General features: G+C 44.8%; 1 protein-coding gene across 5 annotated transcripts; it reads right to left on the reverse strand.

Annotated features, from left to right (window-relative positions):
- Positions 1-437: 437 nt before the first annotated feature.
- Positions 438-19,673, reverse strand: LOC139048566 (mucin-3B-like). 5 transcript variants are annotated; one of them, XM_070522977.1, is made up of 12 exons: positions 19,601-19,673; positions 19,170-19,343; positions 17,599-17,617; positions 16,403-16,497; positions 13,233-13,904; positions 8,505-8,727; positions 7,965-8,130; positions 6,710-6,822; positions 4,359-4,506; positions 3,442-3,615; positions 1,983-2,105; positions 438-676 (listed from the first exon to the last, which is right to left on the reverse strand). In XM_070522977.1, exons 2-12 carry the CDS (start codon positions 19,285-19,287, stop codon positions 470-472), a joined length of 2,058 nt encoding a protein of 685 aa, XP_070379078.1. In that variant the 5' UTR covers positions 19,288-19,343; positions 19,601-19,673; the 3' UTR covers positions 438-469. The 5 variants fall into 5 exon arrangements, with proteins under 5 accessions (XP_070379078.1, XP_070379079.1, XP_070379080.1 ...); XM_070522978.1 differs by lacking the exon at positions 19,601-19,673 and adding an exon at positions 19,452-19,590; XM_070522979.1 differs by lacking the exon at positions 19,601-19,673 and adding an exon at positions 19,452-19,571 and having other exon boundaries at positions 19,170-19,326.
- Positions 19,674-21,198: the final 1,525 nt, after the last annotated feature.

A 21,198-nucleotide genomic window follows, 5' to 3' on the forward strand; every position in this document is an offset into this window, starting at 1 on the left:
CCGTCTCACGTTCCCACGTGACACAGGGCCCACATTGTCCCGACTCGTGGACACGTGTTTGTGAGTGAGTGAGTGAGTGAGTGAGTGAGTGAGTGAGTGAGTGAGTGAGTGAGTGAGTGAGTGAGTGAGTGAGTGAGTGAGTGAGTGAGTGAGTGAGTGTGAGTGAGTGTGAGTGAGTGTGAGTGAGTGTGAGTGAGTGTGAGTGAGTGAGTGAGTGAGTGAGTGAGTGAGTGAGTGAGTGAGTGAGTGAGTGAGTGAGTGAGTGAGTGAGTGAGTGAGTGAGTGAGTGAGTGAGTGAGTGAGTGAGTGAGTGAGTGAGTGAGTGAGTGAGTGAGTGAGTGAGTGAGTGAGTGAGTGAGTGAGTGAGTGAGTGAGTGAGTGAGTGAGTGAGTGCTAATTCAGCAACGCTGAATTAGGAACGGCTTCTGACAGGCGGCTTATTTTTGCCTTTATTACGCGTTCCCTCAAATTATGTTGGAACCGTGCAGGCGGCTAAATCTGATTGGTCGTGAAACTTCGTCCTGAAGAAATCGATCAGTCTGCGCAATGCTTTGAGCCTGGAGAAGGCCCCGTACGAGTTGACGAAGAAACAGCTGTTTAAGGAATCTTCGTACTCGAGGTCGAAGACTGCTATGCCGAACTCTGTGGATGTGTGCTCAGCCTTGAGCCTGCATAGCTGTAACGGAATAAAGAACATGTGGGGAACAGTTCAGCCAGCCAGCCAGCCAACCCGCCAGCCAGCCCGCCAGCCAGCCCGCTAGCCAGCCAGCCAGAGATTAGCGTAAGTAAGTTTTGGTAGAACTTGTCTCTGGTAGGCTTCTATTTCTTTAACTATGTGTCGTATTCCATTCGGCATTCGAAGCCCGAATTTAGCGACTCATTTCATTCAATTAGATTCGAAAAGTGAAGCAACCCTGGATGAAAGAAATTGTTAAAACATGCACATGGTGGAAGCACGAGTGAAGTGCGAGATACCAACGCTTACCAAGACGGTGGTGAGGGCATGCTAGAAATTCCACGTGCACGAACATTGCCTATATCCAAACACAAATTGTACCCGTCATGCCTGTGTAAGAGACGAATTGTAAATCACCGCCTACTGATATTTAACTTCGTTCAAAACAGGCACCCGATGTGTGTGTAACGGCCATCGAGAAAAGTTTCACTTTCGCTCTCCTTTTCACCCCTACTGATCAATCATGCACCACGAAATTCTTGCAAATAACGTCTGAAACAGTTTCGCAGATCTCGAAAAGCTATTTAAGTTCAGCGTCCCTAATTTTGAGTCTAATTTTACATTCTGTACGTGTTCAGTTTTTATGCGGACTCATTATCAGCAAAAAAGAAAATAACATACAGTATGTCTGTTTCCCGCCATCATATATGTCCACAGCCCCCCTCTCCTCCTCCTCGTCGCCATTGGGGAGAGGGCGGCGAGCGCTGTGTGAGAAGGGTATCGCCGCAGTGGCAAGGGTGTTAAAGCGGCTCTGATTGGTTTGAAGGCACTGTTAAATAATTTACATTGTTAAAAATAAATACGGGCGTAAGATGTATGTACAGACCTTTACACCCTCTTTGGGTGCTAGATGTCAATTAGACAACGACTTACACCCTTATTCACTCTTTTAGTGGGGAAGTTGACGCCGATGACGTACCGGTACGTTCTCGCGTTTCTGTCCCGCCGAGTTTCTTTTGACATTCCTTTCGTGAGAGAGAAATGTGGGCGATTTCGCCAAGAAAGCGCTTGTCATTAACCATGTCATTTTTTCCCCTTAATTTCTGCACATTCAGAAATAAACTGTTCAATTCGTTTTATAATAGCGGAGAAAAAAATCTTGACACTGCGGGTGCATCATTTCCGCAAAAACCCGACACTGAAAAACCCGCATTGGAATGCGCAGTTCATGTGCAGCCGGAACCTCAGAATCCTGTTTAGATTGTTTAGAGTCCCATGTTTAGCTGGCGTTGTCCTATTACACTACCTTTTCTCTGAAGGCGTATTCGTCATCGTATGAAAACACCCGGCTGTTGTTCTCGCCGTAAGTCAGCGTCGACAACAGCTCCAGGTCGTTGACCACTCGTTCAATGTCGGGGTCGTCGCACACCTGAAGAACGGAGCATGAGATACGTTGAAGAGCCGAAGCCAACTTGAGAGGCATGCCCAGAATGTGCTGTGCCTTTTGCCAGTACGTATAGTTTCGGAATCCGCGTGCCTACAGCGTAAGCACACCGGAAACGAAACAACACCGATGGCGACATCTGATGGCGCTAGCGGCCAACCAAAGCGCAGAGAAGGGTTACTGTGACTATCGACCACGTTTGCTTAGACGCTGGGTGTCAAAATGTCAGCCAGGCTGCTGGTTCTTTTCTCCTCTTTTTACAATACTTGTCGCAGCAGAAAAACGACCCTGTAGTGCGCTGAGGCCGAACAAAGCTAGCGCTTCAATATGTCGATAGCAGCACTGCCTTCGCCTACAACCTCGACAACCTCTACAATGACGGTCATCCGGTAGTAGTAGAGAATGAGTAGGCTTCGCAAATATTGCTATTTTGTGATTTTGCGTTGGTGGTATTACACATTTTAATCGATTGAAACATATATATTTTGTTCTGTCATGCATTTTGGGCGCATAACTCTAAGCGAATACTTGTTAACTGGATTTCTACGCCTCTCTGGCACTGTCATTCAATCCTATTTTATTCACTCGCATTTTTAAAGAAAGTACACAAGTTTAAAAGACATGCTGGCGTGTAAGCTGAGGTGAGTCGTAGACTTAGAGAACAAAAATAACTATTCGCATAGTGGTGTCAGTGCTGAACTTTACACGAATTGAAATAGCCTAGCCAAAGAGGATATGGTCACGACGTAACTTCTATTACTGGGGGTGACGCCATACTTACTTTTTCAATTTTCTGGTTGTCAAAAAATTGAGCCTTCGATCCACAGAAGACGAAGATTGCAACACTCCGCCATAATTTAGACATGTGGGCTTCTGTGGAAGCTTCAGTACCAGTTTACGTGTACCTTGATATAGTTGCGCAGCTTCAGCCACGAGCTCAGGTATGTACAATGCATTGCACATTTTAGTGCAAAAGTTACTTATATAGTCGTTGTTGCGGTCTTCAGCACAGACGACATCCTTGAATAAAGGCCCTGTGGTCCTTTTATCGCTTTCTTTCTGTCTGGCATGTCAAGCAGTTCTTAAAAGTGAGAAGACAGACAGCTGTCAAACTATTAATTATTCAAATTAACTAAGGAGCAGTACTACTGGAAAGCAAGACATATCCTCTACTGGCTGCACATCGAAATGCTCCAATCGACTTCTCGTTCGCTTGAGAATTACAAGAAACGCTATCTTGTAACGCAAAACCGTAGTTCCGACGCGTTTCTTATTCTCAAGCAGCATAAGAAGCGTCGCACCTGTCACACGTAGGCCTCACCTGTCCGACGTTTCCGAAAGATTTGGCATCCGGGTCGTGCACGCACCGGGACAAAAAATTTGGCTGTTCTCCGGCTTCGCGCACCGTCCACCTTCCCTTCATAGTCACCGAGATCGCCCACGCCGGTGGCGTACTGGTTGTCGTCAGCTTGTCAAAACTGCCGACCGCCATAGCCTACACATGGCGACAAATGAAACGTTAGCCAGGGTAAGCATGAATATGCATTTTTAATATGTCACAGAACTCATATATTCGTGCCATTGAATGTCAAAGTGAGAGGATTCGATTGAAGAGTCGCCTAAAATCGTACCATACGCTCCATAAATACATGTATTGAGATCTTCTCATCATCGTTTACATCGTCATCGTCTCTATCATCATTGATGTCCTTAGGCCATCGGGAATCGTCGTCATCGTGGACATCATACTGCCCCGTGAACAAGCGTTGCTGTGCCGTCATAGGACGTGTGTACGCCTTAGACAGCCCATTGTTGCCAATTATGGGGTCAGTTGCGGTCTAACGCGGACGTCGATGATGCCTAACGCGCCTAACCCCTCTCCCTCAGCTTTCTTGAATCCGTGTTTCCGGCACAGTGACTAGAAACCGAGATTTATTAATGTTGGCATGAGGAGTCAAAGGAATGGCCCCGAAATTAAAGATCGTACAGCCCGGCCCGATGGCACAAGGAACGGCAGAGTGTTTTGCGGCGTTATTCGAGGCCTACACTTAAAGAAAAGGAGCCGCCTTACACCCTTTCATTGAATTAGCGGATGGGTGATAAAAAACAACCCTTTAGGGACAACTTTCGCTGGCTTCCACATGCGCGATTATAACCCGCTTATAGCTCAAGTTCAGTTTTCGAACTGCTAAATCAAAAGACCGAGTCCAGGCGGACACATGAACAATTTGTTCGCACCAAGTCGTGTTGGTAGCTGCTATTGTCGGTGGCCACCTGCGCTGGTCTCTTCAGCACCGTCGGTGGCATGATGTGGCAGTCGGTGAACGTGTTGTCACCATTGACGTAGTGACCGAGGCCGATGAACAAGTGCGGCCACAGCGTGTCCCTGCGCATATGTGTGTGCACAAGGGTGGACCTGAATCAAGAGCCCCTGCTGCTCACACGCATGTTGCTCTTCTTCCGCAGCATCACGTTCTTGCATCATCGCACTTACATTAATCATCGTTCGCGGCAGAGAAATAGCATCATTCATGACATCAATCATGGCAAAGAAATAAGAAATCATGGCAAAGAGGATAAATTTTGGGGTCAGAAAAACAGTTGGCTGCAGGAGCCTTCTGTATTGCCTGCTACTGTACGTAACGGAGAGAGAAAAAAAATGACAAGAAAGGGAGAGTGATGATGATAATACAATGTGAACTTACACCCTTGAAATACGTAAGGGTGCAAATTCGCCTATAGTTTACACTTTTACACTCTGATGAGTGTGAGCGCGTGATTATAGACCGATTTAAACCGTTGTGCAACCTCCTAAAGGGTGTTAATTAGTGTAAATTGTAGTGTACAGTGAACTGTGTACACGAGCGATGTGCAAACACACTCAGCACACAGTACGTCATAATACGCAGGCGTCTATCGTGCAGTAATTGAGCCTGTGTCACTCTCTGTAAAAATGTCGAGACCACTCTGTTTGCTCGGAATGGGCCTTGTCGTTCTACGGGTCCCAGAGTCTTCCACTCCAAAAGAGGTCGGTCATCCAAGTCACTCAGTGTGGCTAATTTTTCTGACTTTCTGTCCCGTAATTAGGGCATTAGCCAAGGATATGAGAGATGGAGCATCAAGGAAGGAGGGACGTTGCGGGGACTTAGGGAGGGTTGAAAAAAGAAGCTGCAGCGTGTCCAGCCCAATTGCCTTCATCACGCCACTTTGGCGGTGCAAGAAATTGACCCACTACGCTGACCGTATGAACGAACTATTCAACTTATTATTCAACATTACCTACTGTAAATCTGAAGTAATAATTGAATCAAATTATAATAAAAGTGGACAATATGATGTCCACAACAGATATATATGAACAGAAAGATATTGAACGGGTGCTCATTTGAAATGAAAGTTCCTGCGAGCTCTTGAACAGAGATATGGTGTTCCTTCTAAGAGTGCATGACTTTGTACATTCATGAGTAAAGGAACAGAATAGAAATACAAAGTGTAACAACACATTTTTCGAAGGTAAAGCATGGCCTGCGTAAATAAATAGATAAACCGCAAATAGGCATTGGTAGTTCTTGTCACGGCGTATCTTGCAAAAAAAATTACGAGAAGAAACTCTGGCGCTGCCATCATTCTGTAAGGGTAATTCTGAATAGTGGATGGATTGGTGTGTTCCGTGTGCTTGCTATGCTTTGTACAAATTTCTGGTAAATAAATAAATATAAATTCTGCAATTTTACATGCCAGAACTACAATCTGATTATGAGGCAAGACGTAGTGGGGGGACTGGGGATCAACATTGAACACCCCAAGCATCTTGTACACATAAATCCAAGTACCGGAGCGTTTTTGCATGTTCTCCCCCCTTCCCCTCCCCCCGTCGAAATGCAGCCACAGGGCGGGAATCCAATCCTAAACCTCGATTTCAGCAGCGGGTCACCATTGCCACTGTGTAAAAATGTTTACACCCTTAAGGGTGTTTTCTTGCTGCTTGAGTAACAACCCAACCATTAAGGTCTTACGAAAATCGATAGATGACGACAATGGAACACTAATTAGACGTGCGACGAGAAAAAAAGACGTAGTTCAACACTATGTAATCATGCTGACAGCCTTGGGCGCACAGAAATATCCGACAGGAGATTTTCGCATCTCTCCATGCGAAATTCTCTTGTGGGATATTTCTGTGTGCCCAAGGCAGTCGGAATGATTGCATAGTTTTCTGATTACGTCTTTTGCCATCGCATGTCTAATTAGTGTTCCGTTGTCGTCCTCCATAATTTCCTGTAAGGTCTTAACGGCTGGGTTGTTACCCTTTCAGCCAGAAAACACCCGTATGGGGTGTAAACATTTTTACAGCGAAAAGCTAACGCGACGGGTAACAATGAGCGCAAGCATCCACAAACTGCCTCTCGCCCCTGTTAGTGTGGACGACCACAAATCTTGTTTTGGAAATAATACTTTGGCTGCTTTATTTATTGATTCTATCGTTCATTGATTCGTTCATGCATTGAGTTTTAAGGCTGTCTCACCCTTAGGCAGTCCATTTAGATATCAGTGTAAACCGCTCGTTAGCGTTCCTACACAAAACTCACGCAAATGCGCCGACGTAGAAGCTGGCCCACGTGGCGTTGGGAACGATTGCGGCGAATGCCATGAAGCATGAGTGGCCCTGAGCTCTCTGGAGTTCGGAGAAGTCGTTGACTAACTGAAAGAAAAATTTACACAACGCTGGACTGAGGGACGAAGCGTTTGGGCTCCTCGTCGAAAAAGACTATTGCGTCAATGTTCACAGGGTATCGTAGGTTGCGCGGTCCTATTGCTTCATTAAAAAGCATACTCAGGTGACTTTATTCCACATTCATGTGAATTCAGGTCGGAATGATATGACATGAGTTTTACGACATAGTGTGTTTATACACCTATACAACTAGGGAATACCAGACGGGGATTATTAGCGATAGCCGATAAATTGTGTGCGTGGAAAATGGTGTAAGATAAAAAATGCTGTGACTGCCACTCCGAGAGAGAGAGAGAGAAAGAGATGGGGGGAAAGGCAGGGAGAGCTACTACTGTGAAGAAGGGTTGAAATCTGGGCCAGTTGGTACATACTTGAACGAAAAAACCAGTCAAAAACACAAAGGACAAGAGGAGAGTTTCACACCACAATGACTGGACTATCAACTGAGGTTTATTAGAATCGGTGCAGTCCCAGCAAGGCCAGCAGGTATGCTATGTGATTAGCGATGATGCAGTTGCGCATGCTCTGCTGGCCTCGCTGGGACTACACCGATTCTAATAAACCTCAGTTGATAGTCCAGTCGTTGTGGTGTAAACCTCTCCTCTTGTTCTTTGAGTTTTTGACTGGTTTTTTCGTTCTACTACTGTGAAGTTTACGCACCAGTAGCACGTGACATCAAAAAAATGGGAAGCGATTGGAGTACGCTGTTTATTAGTAAACCGGTTGTTTACACGGAACAGCATGACTCGACAAAACGCGCGAAAAGGCTAATGGTGTAATATGCTCTACACATACAGAAAGAGTAATTGTGCCGTTTGTACAGCGCCGCAATATACTAATATGCCAATATCGACAAAATAGGTTCCATATTTATTACCACTGCAGGAGATGTTGAAAGATGAGATACTTCCATCTTGGACAACGTTGTATATGCAATGCTCATGTTGGACAATTTGGAAGCCTTCGATATACACGTTAAAGTGATTATTTCAATGGCAAAATGGTGGTGCAGGTCATTTCTTCGCGCCTATGCAAACGACGCCTCACAAATTTTTCTCAGAACTCTAACTCTTTGCATAACTGGCCGTAGCAACGGAAACTATGTGTACCTTGAGTAACTCCAAAGCCTCTTTTACTGAAGATTCCGCCACGTCCCTCGTGGGTGTGTCCAGGACACCGAAGTGATAAATCCTTTGTCGCCAGAAGTAGCCCACCATAAACGGCGAGTGAGGCTGCCGATTCCGTGAAAGAATAGACTTCAAGAAAGATGCGCGCCTGCAAGTTAAAATTCGCCGTCAAGGCAAGGTCCTACACGAAAACGCCAATGTGGTAATATTTTTGAGGGTTTTTTTTTTAAAACACCTGACGCAATACACTATCCATCCATCCAACCATCCATCTATCCATCCATCCATCCTTAGGCGGACGGACGGACGGATGGAAGGAAAAGACGGGCCAGGAAGGGGAGAGGAGAGCGAACTAGTGGACACAAAGACGAACGCAACGACGAACTACGTGTAGGCAGAAAGGGTGTTCAGAATTGTTTTAATGTCACCGCGCACATATCTTCCTGCTATTTCGTTTACTGCGCAAGATGACCTCTGATTTCACGCGCGTGCTGCTGGTTTAAATTATCCACTGGCGCTTACTCGAAGCCGAAGCTTATGCCGACAGCCGTGGTGCTGTACTCCTCGCGTTGCTCGACGAAGATGCGCAGGTCATAGTCCAATTCGTCGGGAGGGTTGAAAGTTGAGATTCCTTTCTTGTAGATCGATTCGTAGAAAAGGTAGTCACACAGTCCGTCTTTCGGGAACATGCGTGTCAGGTAGGTATTGGTACCCATCGTGCACAGCAGAGGCTGCCGGTTCATCACTGCAGGTATAAACGGGTAAAGACGGGAATTTAGCTATTTGCAATAAGGTTTGGCTTAACTCTTAGTGGAACAGACACGTTGTGCGGTGATGATCTCGACAGAAACATTCGACTGTGGGATTCGACAGAAAGATCATTCTATCCCTAAACTTACTCGTTCTTCTAGCCATTCAAGCAGTTAACCGATTATGACACAGACATTTTCGTAGTAGATCTGGTGACACTCTTGTAAAAATTGGTTCGGAGAAATTATAGAATAAAAGGCTACATATATTTCGTTAATGGCTTGTTTTAAGGCCATGGATTTAACGCCTTAAACTTTCTTGACAACAGTCCAGAGACTCTATGCAAGTAGTTAGTTTGCAAGTAGATAGGCAGCAACATAAAAACAACGTCCCCCTAACACTTACTCTCGTATGTATAGAGCTTCTATACGCCATGTGGTATACAAGGTCATCAGAATTAAAGACTACCAAAAATTCTAACTGCTCTGTAGACTGCCTGTCAACTTGTAGTCTTATGGTGAACGTACTCTCTTACGATTTCTAACTACAAAGACAAGGTTATTAAAGCACAAGTCAGCATACCTGTGCACAAGTGGCAATCTGTAGTGTAGCACAATATCGTAACTCATTTTTGAAATAGACTTATTCATTTCGTTGAAAGTTATTGTCAGAAATTCTGGCGTCTTTTAAAAGAAAGAGGATGTTACTAAAATGAAAGCTGGTAATGATTACGGATGCTACGGACACTGCTAATTGGCTTATTATTACTTGGAAATAATTTTTTTTTTATTCCTATATCCCTCTATCTAACAGCGTACTGATTTCAGCACATGACGGCCGTATGGCTGCCCGAGAAGGTGTGGTAGCCATGTAGTTAGGAGTTGATGTTTAAAAGTCCTGCAGCCCAAACAGTGCATCAACTGCATTTTTAACAAGATATCCAAGGCAAATAGCTTAGCTCAAGTTCTGGGCAATATTTTTAACGTGTCAATCGCTACTGGCAAAATGCCTAACGTATGGAGTGCATCACTCCGATTCATAAAAATATAAAGCGTCTCTTGTCACTATCAAGCTATTGGATCATCTTCATCATTAGTACATGTTGTAAGCTCCTAGAAAACGTCATCGGAAAATACATTCATGATTTTCTAGGTGAACGGGTCATCCTGTCACCATATCACCACGGCTTCTGGAAAGAAATATGAACCATTACACAAATTATGCTAACCGTGCATGAATTAACATAAATTCTTAATCTAGCTCGACAGTTTGATGTATTGTTCATGGATTTACTGAAGGCATTCGACAAAGTATCGCACGAAAAGTTATTGCATAATATTGATTGTGTTAGTCTTCTACCGCATATCATCCAGTGCATTGGGGCTTATCACAAGGAGAGGGAGCAGTTTGCACAGATTAAGAATCGTAATTCAGGCATGCTGCCCATAACTTCTGGCGAAATCCAAGAAAGTTTACCGAGAGTGAAGCTGTTCTGAATCTCTGTGAAATAATCGCACGTTGTCCCCCATCGTGCGGCGACCATCCGACTGTTTGCAGGTGATTGCGTTGTTTTTTATACAAATTACGTCTCAGCAATACCACTACGTGCAACAAAAAAAATGTACAGTGTACTTATGATTGCAGCGCATGACGGATATGGAATTGAGCAATAAATAAATTGTCCGGTAGCCTATAACAAGAAACAGCTTAGCACATACACTAACTCACTCAAGAACTTCGACACACTTGTGGTGTATCATTACAATTACTTTGGCGTCACGTTAAACTGCCAACTCTCCTAGTCTATACACATATCCGAGACATTCCCGTCGGCACTAAAAAAAGAAGTGGCTTCTTCAGAGGAAACTTAAAAATGCGCCATGTAGTGTTAACCTCCCCGGATATAACACTTGTGTTAGTGCAGAGCTTGAATACGCCAAGATTATATGGGGTCCGCACCAAAAGGTGACGTTACACAACTCGGGCCTACGTGTTCAGAAAAAAGCAGTGCAGTATATCTTCAATAGACACTACAGGCACGACTTGCCTGCAGTGTGCATTAAATGTGTATTGAAGGCGAAGCATATGGGCTAAGGCCCACACGCGAGTGTGGTGCCCACACGAAGGCCACCGGAGCGTTTTAATATTTGCTCACATATATATGAATATACACAGCACCGTTGAGTATATGTTTCCTCAATGTTATTGTTTAAAGGTATCGTGCCATCGAATAAAGATTGGCTATATTTGTTGGGTTATGCTTTATTCATTCCATTATATACGTTAATTCTAATATTAACTTTCTATTTGATATCTTGCATCATTACGTACATTTATATGAAATGTACGGCTGGTCTATCGATCAATCAGTTCTTGAAAAAATTGATTGCCCCATGTAACGAGCAGAGGCATTCTTTCATTCAGCCTAAGAGAACTAAAAGTCAGAATGGCGTATGTTCCACTGAGTACGGACGTGATTCTTTCACTGACTAATTCACACATTAGGATATCAACTCGTTTAAATATTTCAGTATTTTATATTTCTGTTGTCTTAAAGTTAAACCAAATGTTAGCCAATTAGTTCGGAGAACAACACACCCGTTTATCCACTGATACTGCGACTAACTTGCTTCTCGAGCAGGTAATCGATCCACCGTTTTCTTTTTACCAAACAAATATACTTGCCGAATAAAACGTGAGCAAGAGACCTCTTGGCCACAGGGTTTATTTATCTATTGAGTGAAAGATTAACCGAGCGAATAAGTAACCACTCGATTCGCTTACTGGCAGGATGTATCCACTATTAGCCCCGAGAACGAACACGAGCGGCGCTGCGAGCGCCGCTCGCGTGACGTCAGGGCACGGACTCGCGCCTGTCGTCTGCTACAGTTCTGGCGTTGTCCGGGCGCTTTCTGCGGTGTTTTCGTTTGTTCGCCCTCGTTCTCTCTGCTTGTATACTTATGGTGGTCGTCTCAAATATATTTTTACGACGTCTTCCTTTGCGAACATTTATTCAAAGAGCTAATTTCTTAGACAACAATGCAGCTCTCGAAGGCAACGCTACAGTGCCAGCCGAAGCGACGCAGACCACCCCATCGCGGGTTTTTCATACGCGGATAGACAATCGCAAAAGCATAGCCTATAGGAATCCAGTTATGATACCATACCTCCCGCGGTGCAACAAGTATTTCAGAAAGCTGTCTATATATGAGTTCTACAGCAGTTACGTTGATTTTATTCCGCTAAAACAGGTTTGCTCACGACGAATAGTTCATGGTACAATATCGAATTTTTGCATTTCCTCACAGAAACGCTCGGCAGTAGCACGGGGACTTAACTAATACTGGAGCTTAGATTCTACACGCCTCACTTGCTTCTTTAACTGCTTGTCAACATTAGGCGGTTCTTCACGTGTTTATTTTTTTAAGCGGCGGAAATTTGAAGTAAAGTCAATGAAGGCTTACGGCTATTTACAGAGTACAAATAGGAATGCACCAATATATATTCCCTTTTCCGTGCTACACGTTCAACTCACCTCTTTAGAGCGCGTTTGTTAATGATTAATAATGTATGCTATGTTCCTATTTTTTGTCTATGTTACCATGTGTATATCATTTATTTATTTCAATGCCGCAGTGTGTTTTGCATTGTTATTGTGGAAATATTTCACTGTCCTTTCATATATTGTATAACTGCAATTAACTATGTAAATACTCTACATGACGCGCCGTCGTGTTAGCAGCCATGAGCAATTCGTTTTTTTTGGAGGCCTGTTTCAGAGGGGGATGAAAGTAGCAGCAAACTTTTTCATAAGAAATTCGCGCCTAACTATTTTTTTGCGCATTAATGAATGGCCATATTTGAATAGAACAACACACCAGTGTAATAGGAATCATGATGAGAGCTTCGCTGGGCAGTGTCTTTCTAAAATCAGATAACATGTTGACGCCAATTACCAAATTTTTCTTCCACGTAAAACGCAATGCCTCTCATAGCTAAATACTAAAGGAATGTTAAATGTTTAGCGAAGCATCATACACAACTTCGCGCGTTGAATTTGCAGATATTCTTTTTTTAGTCAAAATTTACCGATAGACACGGCGCATATATGCATTGCAAAACCTAGTAGACCCCTTTAACGCTACTTAGCTTGCGATATCCAAGCCGCAAAGTTTCTCGACTCACACGCTTTTGAAGAAGAAACTGTGGTTAAGGTATGGCAGCTGAAAGAAGCCGACGTATTCTTCAATACGTACGGTTCGAGCCACCCATGCCCCAAGCATACACGAAGGGAACGAGCGCGCGCGGCAGCCGAGCGAGCCGGAGCGAGCGGCGTCCTGGCCGTGACGTCACTCACGAGAGGGCGCCACTCCTAATTCTCGGGGCTAATAGGCATATTTCCTCACCCTTAACTGTCGAAAGAAGAGCCTGCCTCAGGGTTTTACTGTATGATGCGGAAGTACATAAACGTATAAGAAATTTCGAAAGTGACGGGCTCACGTTTGCCTGATTGGCTGGTCACCTCAGCCGTCGCTGCGATCGTCGGTGTCCCCTCTTCGGTGGTCATTTTTCTGGTCATCGGTGCGCTGGTGCTAGTCTCGGTCATTGTGGTCGGCTCCCCCATGGTGGTCATCTGCGCCATGGCGGCCGTCTCCACCATGGTGGTTGTCTGCGCCATTGCGGTCGTCTGCGCCTTGGTGGCCGTCTGCGCCATTGCGGACGTCTGTGCCTTGGCGGTCGTATGCGCCTTGGCGGTCGTCTGCGCCATTGCGGTCGTCTGCGCCATTGCGGTCGTCTGCGCCTTGGCGGTTGTCTGCGCCATTGCGGTCGTCTGCGCCATTGCGGTCGTCTGCGCCTTGGCGGCCGTCTGCGCCTTTGCGGTTGTCAGCGCCTTGGCAGTCGTCTGCGCCATTGAGGTTGTCTTCACCATGGTGGTCATCTGCGCCTTGGTGGTCGTCTGCGCCATTGCGGTCGTCTGCGCCATGGCGGGCGTTTGTGCTGCGGTTATCGGAGCAGCAGTCGTCGATGCGGCAGTCGCTTCTGTTCTCGGCGTTGTCATCGGCACCATCTTCACCGTCTCTTGTGGAACTATGACAGTTTGAAGAGTGTCTTGGTGCCCTTCGCCCGATGTCATCTCTTCCGGATCACGGGGCGTGGTATCATCGGTGAACCCTGCGAGACAAAAACTTCAGTCAGTCTCGTTCAGGAGTTTCACAGGACATAGCCAGTTTCTAGAACCAGTAGCATCACCGTAGCCAACACCTTTGAAAAAAAGCCGTATGCACCTTATCCCGCCCTCTGTTCCCAATCATATATGATAATACGTGTTACTGTATGAAAACGTGTATGTTCCCACAATACACACTTCATCATATTGAATTGGGCGACCTATGTCTTTTTTGAATAAGAATAACCATAGCAAAAGCATTGTTGAAAAACCAACCAATCAACCTTAGTCGAATTTCCCTGCACATAAGTTCCCTTGCAGTATTTCTCAGCCAATACTAGTGGCACACCACCCCGAATCTAGATAGCACGCGTTCTGAGACGCGTGGTTACGATTTTTTCCGCAGGTACACAACAAGGAAGCAGTAGGTTTACTAAGTATCCTGAGAAAGAATAAGGGGTAAAGTCGAATGACCTCAAACGTGACGTTTAAACGTTAATTACTTATGAAAAAAATTTAAGTTTTCATTTCTAACCCCAATCCCCTGTTTGTATACAGACTGCGGCAAATATCAACGTGGGGACGCTCATAAAATACTACAAATGTTAGGAGGAAACAACTCTACAATAGCGCTGATAAATAAGATGTAAAGTAATTAAAACGCTAGAGCTTAAATTAGACTGCTTGGCAAGATGACTTGCTAATGATATAGAAGGATAATATGACATAATAATATAATGTGTTTCTTGGAACGCCAAGTAAAGAAAAAATTGATATATAAGAAACTGTTCCCAAGTTCGCGCATTATTTGGTACATGCATTTAAAAGAACTAACAAGTAATACACAAGCTTTATATATATTTCCGCATGCGGTTACCAAATGGCAGTGTCAGTTTTTCAGTGCTGGATAAACATGCAAATGGTGTCTCGATTTCCTCTCAAATTATTCACAGACGTCCGCCACCTTTGTGCCATCTGCGTGCCTGTAGATAGGGGATCTGCGTTCAACAAACGCTGAAATTTTACTTTCTATTAAACAGGGAAACTTTAATCCACTCCGCACTAGCCAATTGGATGATATCATCTTGAACGTCCCCTTTTAAATAATTTTAATTGCGACATGGCAGTTTTCGAACAACTTAAAACATTTTGTTAGGCTTACTTACATGCGCATCTTGCACAACATTCTCATTGCACCAAGGGACCATTCTCATTGGACCAAAGGACCAAGGGACCATTGCACCAAGATATATACATGTATATTCTAGCATTAAAGCAGAGTAACGAAACTGTTTACAGGGTGTATTCACAAGTTTAGCAAGCACTGGTCAACATGGAAGACAGCCAACATCAAGGACGGTACGTCGTCCTCATCAAATCAGAAGCGGCCTAAGTCGAAGGGTCGACCTCATCGCAGCAATATTATGGATTGAAGTGCTTGTGCGGTTATTTTTTTTCTTCGTAAACGGTCACATTTACTGAAGTAACACTACTCTTTGTTCATTTAACGATAACCGCATGTCAATATCTGCTTCTTATTTTTCAAATGTCTGTTTCATATACACACAACTGCCACCTGCGATAGCGACAGCCTCCCCCGCCTCCTTTTCTCCCGTATTTTTAGCGCTATGACTGGGCCTCATGGGACATAAATTACCATTATTTTTAGGGCGAAAACGGGCGCTTGCCAAAAATATTCAAGTAGAAACAACAGCGTCATCATTGCTAGCTGAAGGCAAAGCTTCCCAGTCAAAACTGAGAAGAGGGGAGAGGTGACGTTGTTATCGAATTTGACCCTGAAGCGCTAATAACTTTACCAGAAACAAGCTCTTCATGGAAGGCATGCTCTAGGAGCCAATATACTTGAGGTTAATAGTTTGGCACTTACTTTTGCAATAGGTTACTCTAAGTCTTCATCTAACGAAATATTATTGCGATGACCATTATTCGATACTTCTCGTGAATTTTCGCTTCGGCGTCACCGTGGTGTTTCCTACGACTGTATGTATATGTATGCTGCATGCTTATCTATGCCGTAATGCAAGGAAGTTGCTATGGTACCCAACCGCCAAAGTTGCTAACACCAGCCTCATTTCCTTCACTCAATCCTTCCTCAGAATTTTTCATGGTGATAACACGCTAATAAAAGTCATAAAAAAACTTCATTTCCAGCGCATGTCTTTTTAACTTAGATCTTCTCGGACTATTAGAAGTGTGAAACGATATTAGTGCTCACAATTTGAAAGTAATGTTATGGCGCCGGTCTTTATGGGCAGCACAGTGGCACCTGTGCGTTGTCATTACAGGCCCTACAAGGCGGCTTAAAGCATTTAAGGGTGCCAGAAACTTTGGAGCACCCGCATGTAGTTGGAACACTGTTCGACAAGTTCAAGCGCAACGCTTAAACTTTGCCATCGCTATCAGTGTTTCGACTCTGGGAAGAAACTGCAATACTTTTATGCAAATGCCCTTGGACTAAGAAACGTCTCTTAAGTGTGCTTACTTGAACCTACTATCGTGGCGATGATTACCAGGCTGAAGGCTATGCAGATGCTCGATAGAACCACCACCATCACAGTGGTCACCAGGTGCGACTCTCTGCGCAAAAGAAGGGAAACGATGCTTCAGACAATGGTTTGCCCGTGTGTTAAATTAATGTGCAATGTCATTTGTCGAGCACTGCTAAACCCGGATTATTGTATAGGCAGCGCTTTTAGTAGTTGCTAGATTTCTGGTAATAAGTTTCCATGGCAGCTCAATGCTATCGCAGATCACGTGACAGTGGCCCCTCAGAAACTGATCAGTAAGCATTCAAAGTTGCACTAGTGCGAATACTTTCTCTGAATCACATGATTTGAATTTGAATGGTGTGAGCCTACTAAAGAGGAGTGCACAACGGTGCGGTCTTCAGTTTCTTCCCCGTTTGCCACGTCTTGTATTATCCGACACAAAATCTTTTTGTCAAAACTTTTCTTTAATTTCTTGTTGCAATACTAGGTTTCTTTCATTTTATAGTTAGCATTCTAACTTGCTTCTGCATGCTACGGAACGCAAGAAAAACTAGAATTTTTCAACTTTTCCTTCAATAAATTTGAGCACTAAAAGATCGGACCTGTCGCGGTCTTATCATCATCATCATCAGCCTGGCTACGCCCACTGCAGGGCAAAAGCCTCTCCAATACTTCTCCAGCCACCCCAGTCATGTGCTAATTGGGGCCATGTTGTCCCTGCAAACTTCTTAATCTCATCCGCCCCCTGCTAGGCTTCCCTTTTCTTGGAATCCAGTCCTTAACCCTTAATGACCGTTGGTTATCTTCCCTCCTCCTTACATGTCCTGCCCATGCCCATTTCTTTTTCTTGGTTTCAACTAAGATGTGATTAACTCGCATTTGTTCCCTCACCCAATCTGCTCTTTTTTATCCCTTAACGTTACACCCATCTTTCTTCTTTCCATAGCTCGTTGCGTCGTCCTCAATTTAAGTAGAACTCTTTTCGTAAGCCTCCAGTTTTCTGCCCCGTAGGTGAGTACCGGTAAGACACAGCAGTTATACATTTTTCTCTTTAGGGATAATGTCGCGGTCTCTGATGTTAGACAAATCGAAAATGAGTACTTTTGCTAAATATATATTAAGACGGCCTGGACGTCACTGCAGTATAATTTTCGTTATGCGACTTAACGTGTGATCAGATTATACTTACGACGAACCAGACTTGATTCCTGCAAGAAGACAAAACAGCATAAAAATGTATTCAGTGCCGTAGTCTTTTAAGCCATTTAATAACAACAAACGTCGGCGCCTTGTGGTGAAGAAACTGTGGTGTTTTTATGCTCCTAAATAGTCTGGAAACCGCGGACGCAGTCAGAAGTAGTCATAGTTAACGCCAACTACAAGTGAACACAGCCTTGCAAAGATAATGCTGCACACAGCATTTTTTTTTGCTGCTTCGTCAGAGCCCATTGAACGCTCATTTATGTGTTGTCACCTGTGAAAACCCGTTGCAAACAAAAAATACATGAACCCAACTCTTTAAACGTGAGTCCATATATTGAGCGCTGGGCTATTGAAAACGAGCCAGACGTCAGGCTCTTCTGCAAGTTCACAGAAAGCCATCATATGGCAAGAGCAGCTCCAGCTCCGAAAAGATTTCTGGAATTATGAAAACTTTATTTTCAGCAAAAAATGGTGAAGGAAGTATGTTTGCAGCTACGATCACTTAGTTGGAAACATTACGATAGATCGCTGTTTGAAAATAGCCCAACTAGACGTCTTGAGTAGTGCGGTCATCAGCCCAAATTTAGAAATCTTTAAATGTTAGGATAGATATAGTGGCTTCCATCATAAGCTTTCCAGTACGCTGTTTTAGAGATAATCTTTACGGACACCGAACAATGCTTTTAATCACATTTAATAATCTCTGAAACCCCGTGTCACGAAAATTTTCTTACGCTGGTTCGATAGCACTGGCTTCCGTAAAAATATTTTCCAAAGACGACGAATACCCGCGCCGTGATTACGTTTTACTGGCTGACACTCACACTCACCGACCCAAAACACGACTTTAAATATCGCACATGACACTCCAAGCACAGTTTGTCTCGCGAACGGAACGTGCTTCGACAAAGAGGTGCCCTGAAAGAATCTTATCACACTTTTCGAAGGAAGGAAGGAGCAGTGAGAGCTTCACGAACGCGGACCGTTGCTATGGCAACGAGTATGTTTGGAGCACCAGTATCAGTGCTTTGCGAAAATACACCACGTGATATCCTCCACAATATCTCCACCTCACCCGGGCTTGCCGGGGCCTCTCGTGTGCTCTCCTTGCGCCATGCTGGACATAGACACATTCAGCCAAATTGCCGAATTCGGCATCTTCGTCAGCTCTGACTGGCCCGCAGGACCACTACGGCTTCTTTCGTTGCCTCAAAACACCACCGCTACATTATAATAGTGTTAGAATCCCCGGTCTCGGACGGTGTACCATAAGATGTCCAGCTAAATCTCTCCACAATAAAACTATAGCGACATGATAACGTGCCGGGTCAACTTTACTGGGCTTCAATGTCAGCAAGTAACGCTTCCTAGAAAACCGTCTTTCCTTCCTTCATGTTTGCTAGCGTGGATGGCACTACGTCACCTCAGCCTCAGTGTGCGGGTTGTGTCCCTCTAATAATCTCCTCCCCCGTCCGTAGCCTTCCTTGCTTCTTCGTGTCACATCCGCGCCAGACACCCCGTTGTTTAGGCCTTTGCCGGTACAACGAAATTCCTTACCTATCCCGGGAGTCCCTCGGGAGTGCAGCGGTAGTGCTGTCATCATCCCGTCCGTGCCTGGTGGGTGCCTGGCGTAATCGTAGCGGGGCTGGCCTTCCCCAAAAGTTCTAGCCACCATGCGAATGCGGGGAGTGCTGTGCCACAAGCTGGAGAGAAACTAAAAAAGAGAGAACCCTGGAAAGCAAACGACCAACTACACTTCAGCGCAACAGAATATTGAAGGACCTTAAGTTTGGCAGTGGGCTCACTTTGTCATGCTTAGGATACAACAAAGAGTCGCACCTTAGAGCAGAACAGTAGTAATGAAAAAGGTGGGGCGAATTCACTCCTGCAACTTCGGTAACTGAGTCCTACCAGCTATGCAACACGTAATGCCAATTACCGAGGTGACTTCAGAAAGTCTAGAATACAGCTGAAGAAAAAAATCTTACTTGACGGAGCGATGGCGTTCAGTGACTACTTCTGCTTCTTCTTCTTCCGGTGGTCGCTACGTGCTGATGGTTGGGCACTGACGATGATGGCCATGGCGGTGGTGATAAATATGATGATCTTCCGAAAGGGAGATAGGAAGAGATTCTCTTCATTTTTTTAATCAATTTATTGATTCATTCTGGTACGACAACTGTTCCACTATGAACGTCAGGCAATATTGCATCTCCCCCCAGTAAAGCAACACTCGTTCTCTCTAAACTTCTTTTACTCAGCTCGTGCAAACAGTCCAATTCTTGGCCGATCCCCCACAATGGGCATGTGCCACTTGCGGTAAAGGAACAACAACAACCTTTACTGTGCAAACGGATGTCTGTCTGAGTGGTAGTCGTTAGCAGCAGCTATCTCCCGTAGAGATGTAGCATGAAATCAACACTTTTACGAGGAACACTGCGGCAACAGTGGGGAAGCATGAGACAAAACCATGAAGTTCGAGAAGAAATAAACTACAAAAAGCCATAAAATCCACAATAATATGCCACTGGGAAGTAAACTTAATCTATACCACCGAAACAATGCTAAACAATGACAATTAAGAGCTTTCCACCAGTGCCCCTCGTCAGGTCCGGTCGCAAATTCCGGTTGCACACTGGAAGTTGCAAGGCGCTGTCTAGGGAAGCGTGTTGCGGAACTAATTTTTCAAGTCGACTCATTATAGGAGGAGTAAAAGACATCGAGCTTTCCGTTACTATTCCACCTGGCGACTTGCGTCATTGAAAACAGAAACACTCTCTCCCTTTGCCCCGACCAGTTATCGACTAGGGATCAGTGACCGCAAGCGGCGATCCTTTCCACTCTCATACCGGCACCGAGGGACCGCGTCGAGCATACACGGGAAGGAGATTGGCCAAAGGAGACAGGCGCACTACAGAGTATTTTATGTAATTGTAACGGACAAAAATTTAGCTACGATATCCAAGCAGAGAAAACATTCAGCTTTAACAAACAGATTGCCCCCAGTCATAAAATTTCGACAGAAGCCATTTCCAGAGTCACGATCTACGTTGGTGGGATCAGCATTGAAGCAATGTAGTGACACACCGTAATGCCAGCGCCGACGGGTCATGTATGAGGCGCGTGCTGCATCCGGACTCCCCTCTCACGCTTTAATCCGATTAGCATCCTTCGAGAACTTCACCCAATTTGCGGCATATTTGTCTGTATGTCCGTCCGTACCCAACCAATTTCTCTCCAATTTGGGTCACAGAGTTCTCTAGCCCGGGCTGCTGTGCTGAGGAAGCGAATTCGAAAGCAACCGCCGCACCAACTTGGGCCACTGCGTGTGCGTGTATGCGGCACTGGTTATGCGCTGCTCTTAAATGAACATGTTTCACGCCAGTCTGGCCAGGTCACTGGCAATGTGAGAATCGGTATGTTGCTTCTCTCCAATGAACCTCGTTGATTCCAGCTTTTGCCGCTGGGCCTGTGCCACTGGCCGTCTTCCATTCTTCAATGACAAAAAAATGGCTGTGGCTTAGGTAAGGTTAAGCCCAGGATGCGAAGCATACTAGCCTTTATTTTAGTTGTTGAACCACTGTTT

This window comes from Dermacentor albipictus, chromosome 8 (genome assembly GCF_038994185.2).
Source record: "Dermacentor albipictus isolate Rhodes 1998 colony chromosome 8, USDA_Dalb.pri_finalv2, whole genome shotgun sequence".
NCBI lineage: Eukaryota > Metazoa > Arthropoda > Arachnida > Ixodida > Ixodidae > Dermacentor > Dermacentor albipictus.